This window comes from Mya arenaria, chromosome 10 (genome assembly GCF_026914265.1).
Source record: "Mya arenaria isolate MELC-2E11 chromosome 10, ASM2691426v1".
Lineage (NCBI taxonomy): Eukaryota > Metazoa > Mollusca > Bivalvia > Myida > Myidae > Mya > Mya arenaria.
In genome coordinates, this window is record NC_069131.1 from 551,420 (window position 1) to 569,060 (window position 17,641).

At 36.4% G+C, this 17,641-nt stretch overlaps 2 protein-coding genes across 3 annotated transcripts; both read left to right on the top strand.

The window, feature by feature from the left end:
* The first annotated feature begins 4,377 nt into the window (after window positions 1-4,377).
* Window positions 4,378-6,427, top strand: LOC128206381 (protein PIF-like). Of its 2 annotated transcripts, none has more exons than XM_052908780.1 (2): window positions 4,378-4,486; window positions 4,665-6,427. In XM_052908780.1, the coding sequence occupies exon 2, from the start codon at window positions 4,670-4,672 to the stop codon at window positions 5,876-5,878; it is 1,209 nt and encodes a 402-aa protein (XP_052764740.1). In that variant the 5' UTR covers window positions 4,378-4,486; window positions 4,665-4,669; the 3' UTR covers window positions 5,879-6,427. The 2 variants fall into 2 exon arrangements, with proteins under 2 accessions (XP_052764740.1, XP_052764741.1); XM_052908781.1 differs by having other exon boundaries at window positions 4,443-4,486; window positions 4,668-6,427.
* Window positions 6,428-15,429: 9,002 nt separating this feature from the next.
* LOC128206960 (protein PIF-like) lies at window positions 15,430-17,274 on the top strand. Its single transcript, XM_052909716.1, has 2 exons — window positions 15,430-15,472; window positions 15,672-17,274. The coding sequence occupies exon 2, from the start codon at window positions 15,677-15,679 to the stop codon at window positions 16,889-16,891; it is 1,215 nt and encodes a 404-aa protein (XP_052765676.1). The 5' UTR covers window positions 15,430-15,472; window positions 15,672-15,676; the 3' UTR covers window positions 16,892-17,274.
* Window positions 17,275-17,641: the final 367 nt, after the last annotated feature.

A 17,641-nucleotide genomic window follows, 5' to 3' on the forward strand; every position in this document is an offset into this window, starting at 1 on the left:
GTGTTGATATTGGGCGATCCGACATGTCGTTTTGGACACGGACTACAACGTGTTGGGTCCGGAACAATCCTTAACTGATCCGGAATGGTCCGTGGCGCTGCCGTGGTGTTAACGGGGGTTTCCTTGTTGGCAACCGGTTGATCCGTGTTGATACGTTGCGGTAGCGTGGTGCCGTGGTGCCGTTTTGGGTCCGGGCTGGTCCGATGTAATGAAACCGTCGAAGGACCGTCGACTCAATCTCACCCAGGACCATCCCGGATTACATCTTGATCCGGGGCGTTCCGCTTCTATCCGGGGTGGGTCTAGCTTTGGCTGACTGTAGCTTTACATTTACTAAGCAGTGGAATTTGACGTACTGACGTACGTGACCGCATCTTCGTAGCTCTAGTTGGAACACACCAGAAGTGACGGACTGGGGTTTGTACCCGGCCAAATGGTAGTGGAAGGAAGCCACGAAGCCTATCTCGGTTGTATGGACGCTCAACTGACATGTGGTTAGGGGCGTGTCCTTTACAAAAGATTGAATAATATTCGAGTATTTTAACAAATCGATGATCCATAACTACGTGCAGTTTGACACCAAATAAAAGTCAAACCAATGTTACTTATAATAAGCGTATGAACACCCCTTTTGTGCAGACGAATTGTTTCTTGACAATACAAAGTCATCGAATTATGTTATTATTTTAACACTATTGTCAGGCTGTTCATTTTGCTGTTTAAGAATATACTTTATTGAAATCTGATTAAAACTGTGTTAACATGTAAGCAAAATCTCTTATGGGTTTCACCTTTTAATTAGCGAATTTACGGACTACCGATTTTGCAGATAGGCTCATGTTGTTGTTATCATTTCTACGCACAGCCATTTATATTTCGCCACAAGCAAACTCGTGAATTTTGCCTACAAGCCGTTCATCACAATTAATTAACAAAATATAGGATTGACACTGTGAACCCATTGAAAATCATCACCAGGGTTGCTAATACTAATTATGTGAAAGATGTACACTATAAGAAACATGTTGCAGAGGAATGCAGCCCTGCCGTGCATATAGCCATGGTGCTTGTTTTAAGTAATCGAAGAACTAAACGACATACTTTATTAAACGTCTTGGATCTTTTTAACGATCTTTATTTATCAGATATGATGCTTGTATCCTTCCACACAGGTATCGTGTGTTTTTGAGAGCTGAAGCAAATTAAACGAAATCAGATTTTGGAAACGGTTATTAAACTCAAAGCATTCATGATAACAAATAGCATTTGTGATAACACATTGCGTTCTCGATTACACATAGCATTTATGATAAAAATAACAATTTTTATATCAAACAGCATTCATGATAACAAATAGCATTCGTGATAACAAATAGCATTTATGATAACACATAGCATTTGTGATAACAAATGACATTCATGATAACACATAGCATTCATGATAACATATAGCATTAAGGATAACACATAGCATTCGTGATGACACAAAGCATCATGATAACATATAGCATTCACGATGACACATAGCATTCGTGATAACAAATAGCATTCATGATAACACAAAATATTCATGATAACAAATAGCATTCGTGACAACAAATGACATTCATGATAACACAAAGCATTCGTGATAACACAAAGCATCATGATAACATATAGCATTCGTGATAACAAATAGCATTCGTGATAACAAATGACATTCATGATAACAAATAGCATTCGTGATAACAAAAAGCATTCACGATAACAAATGACATTCATGATAACAAATAGCATTCGTGATAACAAATGACATTCATGATAACAAATAGCATTCGTGATAACAAATGACATTCATGATAACACAAAGCATTCGTGATAACACAAAGCATCATGATAACATATAACATTCGTGATAACAAATAACATTTATAATAACACAAAGTATTGTAGCATTCGTGATAACAAATGACATTCATGATAACAAATAGCATTCGTGATAACACAAAGCATCATAATAACATATAGCATTCAGGATAACACATAGCATTCGTGATAACAAATAGCATTCAGGATAACACATAGCATTCGTGATAACAAATAGTATTCATGATAGTAAATAGCATTCAGAATAACACATAGCATCCATGACAACAAAAAGCATTCGTGATAACACAAAACATTCATGATAACACATAGCATTCATGATAACACATAGCATTCGTGATAACATATAGCATTCATTATAACAAATCGCATTCAGGATAACACTTATCATTCGTGATAAAAAGTAGCATTCGTGATAACACATAGCATTCATTATAACAAGTAACATTCATGATAACAAACAGCATTCATGATAACAAAAAGCATCCATGATAACAAAAAGCATTCGTGATAACACAAAGCCTTCATAATTACACAAAGCATTCATGTTAAAACATAGCATTTAGGATAACACATATCATTGGTGATAACAAATAGCATTGATGATAACAAATAGCATTGGTGATAACACAAAGCATTCCGGATTACAAATAGCATTGTTGATAACACATAGCATTCAGGATAACACATAACATTCGTGATAACACATATCATTCATGATAACACATAGCATTCAGGATAACACATAACATTCAGGATAACACATATCATTCATGATAACACATAACATTCGTGATAACAAATAGCATTCAGAATAACACATAGCATTCATGATAACAAATAGCATTCAGGATAACACATAGTATTCAGGATAACACATAGCATTCACATAGCATTCAGGATAACAAAGAGCACCACTTTCGATCAACAATCAACGAAGAAACGCAATTGAAAGCCTTCGTTTACACATATTATACTCAAATGAACATCTTTTACTTGTACCTTCCGCATACGTGACCTGGAACTCGGGATATCCTGTGACACGTAAAAAACAGACCGGAAGTGGTGATGAGTGAGATTGTATTTATTTACAGTGTCCTTGCCGTTACACCGTGTCTAAGACATCCTTGCTGTAACATGTCTTGTCCTCCACAATCACGAACGAATTACTCAATAATCCACACAAATCGTTTTCATCACTTGACAACACAGCCCCGAATTAAAAATTTAAACACTTAATAAATACTAAATACTAAAAAAAAAAATCAAAACTGACCCATGTATCTCCCGGAATGCCACGATACTGCGGAACCAGGGGCAGCTCCAGGAATTGACGTTAGAATGAGCGTAACTTAGGGGTGTAACCTTTTTGAGTTGCGCCCCTCTCTCATAACCGGAATGCATTTGTTTCAAGTGTTGGCATGGAGTGGTGAGGGTTGGGCGTACGCTCCCTAGAAAATTTTAACAATTTCAAGTCCGAAATGGGGCATTTTGAGTTATTTTATTACTTTTTTTCTCCTAAATTAAAATTAAAAGTAAAGTATTTAAGGGGGGTTGGCGGGTGCACAACCCTGGATCCGCAAGTGGTTACGGTAGAAAGGGTACCGCAGGGATATGGAAAGTGGTCCGTATGCGCTGTATGTTTGTTGTATTTATATTTTCATTAGCCCAGATATCTAACAGTGTGGGGGCACGACGACGTCATGGTCGTGAAAGTACCGAGAGCGGATGGAGATTGACACCAGATGCAGGTCCGGTGTGCGGCGGCACGACTCTCCCTCTACAGTCCGCCTTATTTCATGAACTGCCTGAACTGTCGGCATAATTCTTACGTAAGGACGTGAGGATATTTCATACAACATATTTTCCACTGGTCTTAGATATTAATGTTAATTATAGAACGGCTTTTGTTATATTCGTCGTTTAGCTGGTGCATTTATAAATGCGTATCCTTGTTCTTATTCAAGGAAAGTTGATATATTCAAACAAACATTTTATTAAAATATCAATTAAAGATAGAGATCTTGAACGCCGAATACACCCAATGTGCATATTGTATCTGCCACATTGTTGTTGTTGTTGCTTTTGTTGTTGTTGCTGTTTATGGGAACGTTACCATAATTCACTCGAACACGCGCAAAATTGCACGGCAAAAAATATAATTTACTGAATCAGAACAATTAATATAAATCATTTCTGTTTGTTTGTTGTTGTGTTATGAAAATCATTTCCTCGCGCACCCACTTTGTCATGTTACAATTGGTCCATTCATTAAATGCACAAGAACATGTTAAAACCCACAAGAACGCGACTTCCAGGCAGTTTGAACCGCCCTTTTAAAGAATGAACATTAACAGCCACAGTATTTGAATGTAATCTATATTTTATAGAAGGGAACGGTGTATTACTGTTTTGAAACGCATGGTTAAATCTGTTGTCATAAACGATGTCTAGAAAACGCCTATATACGTATTTGTTACGTTTGACGTAACTTGTGGCTCCGCACCTCGCTTGGGGTTATCCTTCGTGTATATAAAGAACTGTGACAGTTCATTCTCAAATCGAACTGAATAAGCGCACAACAGAACATTAAAAACAGAATAAATAAACATTCAAACAGGTAAGGAAGTTTTATAGTCGTATTACAGTCAATCAGTAATACTTTGCACGATTATCGAATACAATTGTTTATTTTTATACTGTCAATTATTGAGCATATATTTCGGACGATAGCTGTTTTTAAATATATAGTTTCATTCGACTTTTGACACTTAAATTTATTACCCTTCATTTTTCAGTAGCAATGGTGCATCAAGGTCTGGAAATAGCCGTTCTGTTGTTTGGAATTGTCTACAGAACACAGACGGCCCCCACTTTTTCGGGGCTTTGCGACGGATGTCCCCTGAAGAACGGCGTTGGCCTGACGGGGTTCTTGAATGACTGTACCAAATACGTACACTGCTATGAAGACAAACAGGGCGTCGTCCACGGCACGGTTCAACCATGCGCCTTCGGAACGGAGTGGAATCAAGACCTCCTGACATGCGTTTCGCCGTCCAACTCGACCTGCGGCGCCACGCAAGACATCTGTTACGGACAGCCTAACGATTATAGACGCCCGGGGGTGGGGAACTGTCGCGGTTACTGGGAATGCAAAAATGGTGACTCCGTACCGTTGTGCTGCCCGATCGGTTATTACTTCAATAGCATGACTGGCAACTGTGATACCACTGATAGCGACCACGAATGTTATGATAACTGTTTCAACGAATACTACACAGTGGAAATGACCACCACACCAAGTCCTTGTTACAATAAGAGGCCAGTGGCCGCCAAACTTGACGTATATGAGGAGTGGATCGAGGGATGGGGCTGGATCCAGAGAGGGTGTCCGAAAGGTCTCCTGTATGTGCAAAGGGACTGCGAGTGTACACTGCGAGTGGTTGTACAGCAGAAGTGCGAGCTTGACCTCTTCCTTTCTTTCGAGAGCGGTATCAAAGACCAGTCCCACCTTTCCAACTATATTTTAAGTGAAAATGTTGAAGTAATGGACGGCAAGGCCTTTTTTAAAGCCGATCAGGGAAGTCAACTTATAATTCCGCGTTACACGAATGTCGGCATGGCGAGTCTTACCATTCACGTGAAATACTATTCCGATCACGAAAGCCTAACGCAGACCCAGGCGATCGTATCGAACAGCGACTGTGGAATCACCCCGTCCATTCTGCTTACTGAAGACAGCAAATATGTGTATTTCACAGTGGGAACTGATTTGGGCGAAAGGACATTGGCCGTTCACCAGCCGGCATTCACAAATGAGAAGGACGTTGTATTAACGTATCACAATGGCATCCTCTCTGGTCAGGTCAACGGGATCAAGAATACCATGATAATAAATGGAAGTGGCATCAGTCGGGTCCACTGTGCCCTCCATGTTGGCAGCGCGGACGCGAACCGTGGACTTAACTTCACTGGGGTCATTGATGAGCTGAGCCTGTCTATGTGTGTGTAATATTCACTGAACTGTGTCGACGTGATTACATGTGATATTATTTCTATTTATATCATACTTTTTCTTCTTTTTTTTGTACGTGTACTGAAACTGGCATTCGAATCACATCACACTCATGTCTATTTTCTGAGTGGCAACAAGTACTTGTGTCCTTTCTGTAGATATGAGCCATGTTTTGTGCCATGTATATGACTTCAAAAATGAATATTTTCGGTAGCGTTTAAGTAAGGTTTATGTAGGATCTTAGATTTATCGTATGTTCAAAAAAAGATTGTGATTAATGATTTTGTCATAATCCATATATTCCCTTTCCGATATGTATTTCCCAATTATAAGTTACAAAGGACAGTTTTATAGACTATAAATGTGATTTATTGCTTGTTTTGCTACATGTGTTTGTCTCATTTAATTGCATGTTTAATTCATATATTTATTTATTTATTTATTTACCTCATTGTTAAAAGGTTTAACTAGACATGGCTTGATAAATTCAATTTTCTTTCTTGTCATAGATTTAATGACCAATAAAATAAATTTCTGAAAAATGAACTACTTATTCATTTATTATGTGTTGATATTTTCTTTGTTTTATTGATAATTGAAACCGCAAACGTAACTTACACTTAAATATTATCGACATAATCGTGAACCATCTATTAATCAATTTTGGTATTTGAATAAACGTACAATAATGAAAAATATGTTCTTGTACACGGGTACGTGTTCTTGTGTACGGGCACGTATTCTTGTGTACGGGTACGTATTCTTGTGTACGGGTACGTATTCTGGTGTACGGGTACGTATTCTTGTGTACGGGTACGTATTCTTGTGCACGGGCACGTATTCTTGTGTACGGGTACGTATTCTTGTATACGGGCACGTGTCAGAACTGACTTCCTCTTGAATACGAGTTCGTGCATCGCCATTCTTTCTCACCTTTTATTGTAATGCGATACGCGTTACAGGAAAGCACTGTTATTATAATAAACATTTATTATATATTCAATTTATAAATCATATAAATAGATTGAGCAAAACAAAACCGGAAGACATAAAACCATTACTACAGTAGAACACCGCTATTTCGAACACCGATAAACCGAATTAATCGGTATTTCATACTTTTTTTCGGTCCCGATGTTTTTTCCTTCTTTATTCAATGTAAAAATTAATGTTTTAACCGAACTTTACTATTTCGAATAAATAGATTTTTCGAACTAAATATTCGGTCCCAAATACGTTTTTCACGTGTATTTATCAATCTTTATTTCCAATTTGAAACTGTGCACAAAAAAGTTGATGTAATTTTCGAATCCGCTTGCAGACGACCCATGCTCCTCAATTTGTTGTGTTTTCACGCCTACGCTGACATCGGCGTGACAGACTAATTAACGTCACAAGTACAAAAGTTGCTACAAAATGCAGCAATTGGATGTTAGCGCCGGCCAACTATTGGTTATGCAAGTCAATATGTAGGGTCAGAACGAAGTAAATAAAGTAAGGGCTAACATTGATTGTAGATGTCAGTGAAATGAAGTTACTTAAAAGATGACAGAATTGGGCGGTTGTTTTGAAATGAAATTTAAACGTAACACAATAATAATTGTACAACTGATGGTACATCTATGACAAAAAAATAATTGTATTAAATAACTTTATTCATGAACTGTATCAATATACACTTATTTATAAAATACAACATGGCCACAGTTGTGGTTTTCATTTGGAGTGGCTGATATGATAGTTGAAATGTTAAATATGCCAACATGATTTGGTAAATTCTGGGCAAAGTTCGTAAAGTTGAGAATTTGTACTTTGGTGAAATGTTGACTTTAAACAAGAGAAGCACCAAAGGTTTATCCAAAAAACTAATTAAGGACATCTGCTTAAAACAATGTTTACTTTTTTCTAATAATCCGCGAAACAAGTTGACCGGTATAAGTGTTACAAAGCCATTGTTTCTAACTGAAAAAACAACAACACATAAAACTGTTTGCTTATGTAACAGATTTTAACACAATTAAAAAAAATACATTTAACATAAACTAATAGAAGTTGGTTTAATCCTTCAGCTGAAAGAAAGAAGTGTGATCATCATTATTTATGTCATTTTCCTTGTTCTGTGGCGTAGATGATTTATAGGCATGCAGGATGGAACAAGAAAGCTGTTTTGGACACAGTATGTGGAAAGTATGTGGACACAGAGTAATGACTTAGAAAACAGAGATAAAAAATAATCATATTTTAAGCTTTCGAACATACTTAAGAACATAATGTACAGAACATACATAATACACTATCAGTATTTGCATTGTTGGTATTGGTAATAGCCGAAATGACAGAATTGTTTAAATCGAAAGAGAAGATATTACAAGAAGTATTTTTAAGATATTGAAAAGAAAGTATACGGTTCTGAAATAGAAATTAATATTTTTGTCAACACTCAAGTCACATGTAATAGAAGTATGCACATTTTAAAACAAAAGAAAGGCAATGACACAATAGGAATACAATGATACAACAGGAAGGTAAAGTTTAGGTAAAGAAAGTTTTAAGTTGTCCAAAGGAAACAAGTTTTGCATATAATGACACTTATAGGTAATAAACATTTTGTAATCAACATGCATTATGCACTTTTAAGGCATAATATATAAGCATATGATGAGCAGAATGTGATGCAGGTTGATAGTGGTATGACTAGGAGTTGATCACTTAATGTGAAATATAATGACACAAAGTATTTATGAAGAAAGTGCTGAAAATTACAGGTTACAATGAAATAAAGTGAGGAATATGTTTTAATACATGAAAAGTGAAGCATTTGTACAAAGTTTTGTGGAAATGTGTAATGATATTTCGCCTGTAGAACTTCTCACTTCTTTAAAATATGACATTTAAATATAAGAATAAATACTGCATTGAGTATTACTGAAATGTAAACATATGTACAAACAAGAAAGAACATGAGCAATATGACATTTTATATACATTTTGTATACAGCAAAGACTGACAAGCATGATAACAAAAATATACAGAGTTAGTATGTATGCTGGGAATGGTAGAGTTGTACTTAAATGTAATAAACAATAGAAATAATATATACATTATGACCAATACATGGAATAAGAATGCACACAGACAATTTATACAATACTAAACATACATGCTGCCATTATTTCACTGAAATATTCACATTGTTGAATGTCAATACAAGAAGACATAAGCAATGAAATAGAACAGGTATGAAACAAAATAATATAAATGAAAATACATGAAAACCTAGTAATATGTACCTAGTATGCAAATGCACAGTATTTGAATGAAACTATTTATAGGGTGATGAAAATCTTTTACATGGGGGGGGGTCTTAAAAAGACTCAGTTTCAGTTGTTATGTTGGAATGAATTGGGTTGAAAAAAGGTGTATTTGTTAAATGAATTATTAACTTAAAAGTTGAAAGTTGTCAGACCCAAAACTATAAATGATATGTCTGGAGTTTTATATTATTAGTATAGGCATTGCTGATATGGTTGATAGCCAAAAGGCCATTATTTTTTAACGTTTGAAAAGCCATTAATCACGAAAATAAAAAACAACAACACACAATGGAATGGTTAAGGGTCATGCCAAAAAAGCAGGGTAAGTTGAGAAGTTGAAACAGGCATACTTTTTTAAGCATTATGATTTCTAATGTTTATAAATGGAGAACCATTGCCTATAAATGAGACATTGATTGATATATTCATTAAAGTTTAAGCTGCATTCTCACAGATTGAACGTTTGCCACCTTTTTTACTTTTTTGACTTGGAACGAGCCATATTTTGCGAACATCCATTGAAACCAGTTTTATAAGACTGTTGACAAAAAAAGATTGCAGATTTTTATGCTTAAGTTCAAAAATTGATGTTTTATGCAATTTTCTTAAACTGTTAGTAAAGCTTAAGCCATAAGACATTTATTTTCAAATGTAAATATAAAAATCTGTGATTTGATCTTTTGTCAGTAATCTTAAATCATTTGTTTTGGATATTTACACAAAATTTGCACTTTCCAAGACAAACAATAAAAAAGTTGTAAAAATGGTAAATCTGTGAGAGTGCAGTTTTAAGCATAACAGGTAGTAAAGAAGGGTGACATGGCAAATTGACATAGTGATATAAATACAAGTATTTCTTGTAAATTAATATTTTGTAACTGTTTAAGTGAGATGTTGAAAAACAGAACATTGATGAATATATATGTACATATAAGAAATTTATTTAAACATTAATGGGAATTAAACTTAGCAAAAAGCATAGTGATATCTACAAAGCATTATGTCAACATCAGCGCTCGGAGTTGATAATACTGACAAATGTCTCTGATTTTAGGATCATGTTTTGTACATAATTAGATAAGTTATCATTATGATGAGGTTATTAAATAATGTTACGAATCTGTAAAGTCATAAATGATGACTGTAAGATATTGTCACAACTTTAACTTAACATATTGACATAATGGTAAAACACAACAATGGCAAAACTGGAAGTACACTATTTCATAAATATCAAATCTTAAATCCCCCGCCATGGAGTGGGGAGGGGATTATAGAAACACTTTGTCAGTATGTCTGTCCGTCTGGCTGTAACATTTCGTGTCCGTGCTATTACTTACCTATGCATTGATGGATTACCATATTACTTGGTGCAAATGTTGTCCTCATTGAGACGATGAGCAGTGACCTTGACCAGGGTCCATAACTCAAAGATCAAGGTCACACGAGATATTCAAATGCCAGAGTACACATACTCGTGTCCGCGCTATAAACTCTTCCTACATATATCAAGTTTGGTCACAGTATGTCAGCCTTAACTGTAACAGTAATCTATTTTTAAGAACAGTGACCTCGACCCTAGGAGGCCAAAAAGCATCCACTATAGCTCTGCATAAAATTGTCCTATATACCAAGTTTGGTCACACTATGTCAACACTTACTTGAGTTATTCAGTACTTACCATATTTCTATTTTGACCTTGACCTAGACCATAACTCTCGGGGACAAAAACACAATCTCAAGAAAGGTCTCAATAAACTCTTCCTTTATACCAAATTTGGTACCAATATGAAGAACCTTACTAAAGTTATTCATAACCAACCCTTTTTCTATTAATAGTAACATTGACCTTGATCATAAGGGCCTCAAACGCATTCCCATAAAAGGTCTCCATAAACTCTTTGCATATACCAAGTCTGGTTTCTTTATGTCAAACCTAGCTAAAATTATTCGATACATTTATAAGGTGACTTTGACGCTGCCCTAACACCAGCCCGCCCGAACAATGACACAGGTCATTCAAATAACTTGTCTTCCCTTGATGAAAATGTGGTTAGGAATATAAAAATGTGCCTTTCAAAGGAAATTAAAAGAAGAGTTAAAAATAAAAATAACATTCAAGGGTAGTAATTTCTATTTAGGGCTAACATGAGTTATGTTCCTTGTTGTAAGATGGTCGTCAATAATTCTGCGAAGTATTAAGTGCATTGAATGAAGGTATAGAATATTTTTTATTAAAATCCCAACTTGCCCTAAAACTTTAACTTGCCCAAAAACTTTAACCTAAGTCAATTAGGGGCCATAACTTGTATTAAGAATAATATGGAGCTATGTAACCTCATTATGTGATGGTCCTGAACAATTGTGTGAAGTATTAAGTCAATTGAATGAATGGTATAGAAGTTATCAATAAATATCCCAACCTGCCCTAAAATTTTAACCTAAGTTCCATAGTCCATCAGGGGCCATTTTTTGTATGAAATATGATATGGAGTTATCTTACCTCATTATGTGATGGCACTGAACAACTGTGTGAAGTATTAAGTCAATTGAATGAAGGGTATTGGACGTATAAGTGAAAATCACAACTTGCCCTAAAACTTTAACCGGACGCCGACACCAGAGCAAAGAGTATAGCCCACCTTATTCTTCAAATAGTCGAGCTAAAACACGTGTGATATATTTATAACATGTGTTTTCTCTTCAAAAACAGTAAAACAATGTTATGACATTACCACAAAATATATGTATCACTTTATTGAAAATACTTAAGGCTTACGGGAAGGTCCGTGTAGCGACCGTGTCGTCTCCAGAAAGGTCCGTAGTGGCACAGTGTTGATTATAAACGATCCGACATGTCGTGTTGTGCACGGACTTCCCCGTTTTGGGTCCGGTACAATCCATAGTTGATCCGGGATGGTCAAGGATGTCATTCGTGTTGACTTAGTGTTGTCCCGGGATGGTCGTGGTCATTCCGGAACGGTCCGTGGCGCTGCCGAGGTGTTACCAGGTGATTCCGTGTTGGCTCCGTATTCATCCATTATTATATCTCGCCGTGTTGGGACCGGGCTGGTTCGATGTAATGCGACCACCGGAGGACCGTGGACTAAATTTCACCCAGGACCATCCCGGACCGCCCCGTCTGGCTTTGGTGTAACTGTAGCTTTACATTTACTAAGCAGTGATACTAGACGTACCGACGTACGTGTCCGCATCTTTGTGGCTCTAGTTTGCACACACCTTGATGCACGTGGCAGAAGTGACGGACTGGGGTTTGTACTCGGCCAATTGTTAGTGAAAGGACGTTACGGAGCCTATCTCGGTCATAGGGAACATAGCAATCATGATAACAAATAACCTTCATGATAGCATAGCATTCATGATAAAAAATAACCTTCATGATAGCATAGCAATCATGATAACAAATAACCTTCAGGATAACATAGCATTCATGATAAAAAATAACCTTCATGATAGCATAGCAATCATGACAACAAATAACCTTCATGATAACATAGCAATCATGATAAAAAATAACCCTTATGATAGCATAGCAATCATGATAACCAATAACCTTCATGATAACATAGCAATCAGGATAAAAAATAACCTTCATGATAGCATAGCAATCATGATAACAAATAACCTTAATGATAACATAGCAATCATGATAAAAATAACCTTCTTTATAGCATAGCAATCATGATAACAAATAACCTTAATGATAACATAGCAATCATGATAACCAATAACTTTCATGATAACATAGCATTCATGAAAACCAATAACCTTCATGATAACATAGCATTCATGAAAACCAAAAACCTTCATGATAACAAATAACATTCAGGATAACAAATAGCCTTTATGATAACATATATCATTCGAGATAACACACAGCATCTATAATAACAAATATCATTCATGACAACAAATAGCCTTTATGATAACATAGCATTCATGATAACAAATAACATTCAGGATAACAAATAGCCTTTATGATAACATAGCATTCATGATAACAAATAACATTCAGGATAACAAATAGCCTTTATGATAACATATATCATTCGAGATAACACATAGCATCCGTAATAACAAATATCATTCATGATAAAAAATAATATTATTGATAACACATATCATTCGTGATAACACATATCATTCTTGATAACATAGCATTCATTATAACACATAACATTCATGGTAACAAATAACATTCATTATAACAAATAGCATTCATGAAAACAGAAAGCATTCATGTCAACAAATAGCATTCATGTTAACAAATAACATTCATGAAAACAAATAGCATTCAAGATATCAAATGGCATTCATGATAACACATAGCATTCATGGTAACAAATGCTATTCATGGTAACAAATAGCATTCATTATAACACACAGCATTCGTGGTTACAAATAACATTCATTATAATAAATAGCATTTATGGAAACAAATGACATTCATGATAACACATAGCATTCATGATAACACATAGCACTCACGATGGATGACACATAACATTCATGATAGCACATAGCATTCACGATAATAAATAGCATTCATAATAACACATATTAATCATGGTAACAAAAAGCATTCATTATAACATATTACAGATATCTAACAGTTTGTGGACACGACGGCGTCACGGTCGTGGAAGTACCAAGAGCGGACGGAGATTGACACCAGATTCACGTCCAGGTATCTAACAGTGTGAGGGCACGACGGTGTCACGGTCGTTGAAGTGCCGATAGAGGACGGAGATTGACACCAGATGCACGTCCAAGAATCTAACAGTGTGGGGGCACGACGGCGTCACGGTCGTTGAAGTGCCAAGAGAGGACGGAGATTGACACCAGATGCACGTCCAGGTATCTAACAGTGTGGGGGCACGACGGCGTCACGGTCGTAGAAGTGCCGAGAGCGGACGGAGATTGACACCAGATGCACGTCCAAGAATCTAACAGTGTGGGGGCACGACGGCGTCACGGTCGTTGAAGTGCCGAGAGCGGACGGAGATTGACACCAGATGCACGTCCTAGAATCTAACAGTGTGGGGGTACGACGGCGTCACGGTCGTAGAAGTACCGAGAGCGGACGGAGATTTACACCTTGTCCCGATTTCTAGAAATCTCTTAAGCGTAACTGTGTTAAGAAGCTTATTTCATTAAGTGAAATGTCATACTTAATCTTGAAATCTCCTACAGAAAAAAATAATAATCATGATTAACATAACGATAATTTTCTTTTAAAGTCCAAAAAGCCTTCAGAATATCAATATTACACAAATTATACCCACCCAAAATATTGAGCTTGGTCCTGTTATAAGGGAATTAAGATATTTTAAGAAATTGGGGCCAGATACACGTCCGGCCTGCGGCGGCACAACTCTCCCGCTACAGTCTGCCTTATTCCACAAGACTGTCTGAACTGTCGACATAATTCTTATGTAAGGACTTTGTGATATTTGAAAATTTCTTACAACATATTTTCCACAGGTTTTAGATATTATTGTTAATTATAGAAGATTTTCGTTATATTCGTCTTTAAGCTGGTGCCTTTATAAATGCTTATCCTTGTTCGTATTCAAGAAAAGTTGATATCTTCAAACAAAACATTTTATTGAATTGGCAATTTACAGGTAGCAATCTTAAACGCCGTCTTTGATTTATCAGCTTTATGGTCTCTGCCACGTTGTTGTTGTTGCTATTGTTGATATTTTTTTATGGAATGTTACCATGATTCACTCAAACACGTGCAAAATTGCACTGCAATAAATATACTTCACTGAAACAGAACAATTACTATAAACTTGGAGTAGGAATTGGTTATGTGTCCCAGCTATTAAACATTTTTGTTTAGTTGTTGTTGTGTTTTGAATATCATGGCCTCGCGCACGCACCTTGCCATTTTGCAATTGGTCCATTCATTAAATGCACAAGAACACAAGCCACAAGAACGCGTCTACCAGGCAGTTTGAACCGCCCTTTTAATGAATGAAATTTAACAGCCACAGTATTTGAATGTAACCTATAATTGAAAGAAGGGAACGGAGTATATCTGTATTGAAACGCATGGTTAAATCTGCTGTCGTCAACGCGATATAGAATACGCCTATATAAATGTTACGTTTGACGTAACATTCGGCTCCGCACCTCGCTTGGGGTTATCCTTCGTGTATATAAAGAACAATGTCAGTTCCTTCTCAAATCAACCTCAATAAGCGCACAACAGAAAATTAAAAACAGAGTTGATAAAAATTCGAAAAGGTAAGGAAGTTTTATAGCGATATTACAGTCAATAAGTAATACTTTCTTTTGTAAACTTATCGAACATAATTGTATATTTTGATACAGTTGATTATTGGGCATATATTATGGACGATAGCTGTTTTAAAATATTTAGTTTTATTCTATTTTTGACACTTAAAATTGTATGATTATATTAAAATGACCATTCGTTTTTCAGTTACAATGATGCATCAAGGTCTGGCAATAGCCGTTCTGTTGTTTGGAATTGTCTACAGAACACAGACAGCCCCCACTTTTTCGGGGCTTTGCGACGGTTGTCCCCTGAAGAACGGCGTTGGCCTGACGGGGTTCTTGAATGACTGTACCAAATACGTACACTGCGCTGAAGACGCACAGGGCGTCGTCCATGGCACGGTTCAACCTTGCGCTTTCGGAACGGAGTGGAATCAAAATCTCCTGACATGCGTTCCGCCGTCCAATTCGACCTGCGGGGCCACGCAAGACATTTGTTATGGACAGCCTAACTATATTAGACGCCTGGGGGTAGGGAACTGTCGCGGTTACTGGGAATGCAAGAATGGTGACTCCGTACCGTTGTGCTGCCCGATCGGTTATTACTTTAATATCATTACTGGCAACTGTGATTCGACTGATAGCGACCACGAGTGCTATGATAAATGTTTCAACGAATACTACGAAGATACAATGAAAATGACCACCACACCAAGTCCTTGTTACAATAAAAGGCCAGTTGCCGCCGAATTAGACGTATATGAAGAATGGATCGAGGGATGGGGCTGGATCCAGAGAGGATGTCCAATAGGTCTCCAGTATGTGCAAAGGGACTGTGACTGTACCCGGCGAGTGGTTGTACAGCAGAAGTGCGAGCCTGACCTCTTCCTTACTTTCGAGAGCGGTATCAAAGACCAGTCCAACCTTGCCAACTATATTTTAAGTGAAAATGTTGAAGTAATGGACGGCAAGGCTTTTTTTAAAGCCGATCAGGGAAGTCAACTTATAATTCCGCGTTACACGAATGTCGGCATGGCGAGTCTTACCATTCACGTGAAATATTATTCCGATCACGAAAGCCTCACGCATACCCAGGCGATCGTATCGAACAGCGACTGTGGAATCACCCCGTCCATTCTGCTTACGGAAGACAGCCGATATGTGTATTTTACAGTGAGAACTGATTTGGGCGAAAGTACATTAGCCGTTCACCAGCCAGCGCTCACCAACGAGAAGGACGTTGTATTAACGTATCACAATGGCAATCTCTCTGGTCAGGTAAACGGGATCAAGAATACCATGATAATAAACGGAAGTGGCATCAGTCGAGTCCACTGCGCCCTCCATGTTGGCAGCGCGGACGCGAACCGCGGACTTAACTTCACTGGGGTAATTGATGAACTGAGCCTGTCTATGTGTGTGTAATATTTACTGAACTGTATCGACGTGATTACATGTAATTCTTTATGTAATAATTTTATAATTTTCTTCAAACATTTTTAAGTTATCAAACCAAGTTAAGCTCGATAGTGAAAATACTGAAACTGGTATTCGAATCACATCCCACTCAAGTCCATTTCTTGAGTAGCAACTAGTACTGGCCAAGTATTGTCGTCTGCTTTTGCTACCTTAATATAAGTTGTCTATGACTTAAAAATGAATATTTTCGGTAAAGTTTAAGTAAGATTTTAGTAATTTTTTAGAAGTTTTATGGTACGTTCAGAGTATATATTGATTAATGTTTTTTTGTCATAATCCATATAGTTTCATATAAGTACATTTTCATTTAGTATTTCCCAATTATAAGTTTCCAGGACTAAGTTTGATAGACTATATAAATGTGATATATTGCTTTTTTTGCTACATGTGTTTGTCTCATTTACTGATTGCGTTTAATTTATTTATTTATTTATTTATTTATTTATTTATTTATTTATTTATTTATTTATTTATTTATTTATTTATTTATTTGTTTATTTATTTATTTATTTACTTCATTGTTAAAAACCAGACTTGACTTGCTAAATAGTTCACCTTTCTTTCCTGTCATACTTTTATCGAACTATGAAGTGCATTTCTTAAAAATAAAATACTTTTGCATTGACTAAGTGTTGATAGTTTCTTTGTTTTATTGATAATTGAAACTTCAAACGTCGCTAAAACTAAAAGATTCTC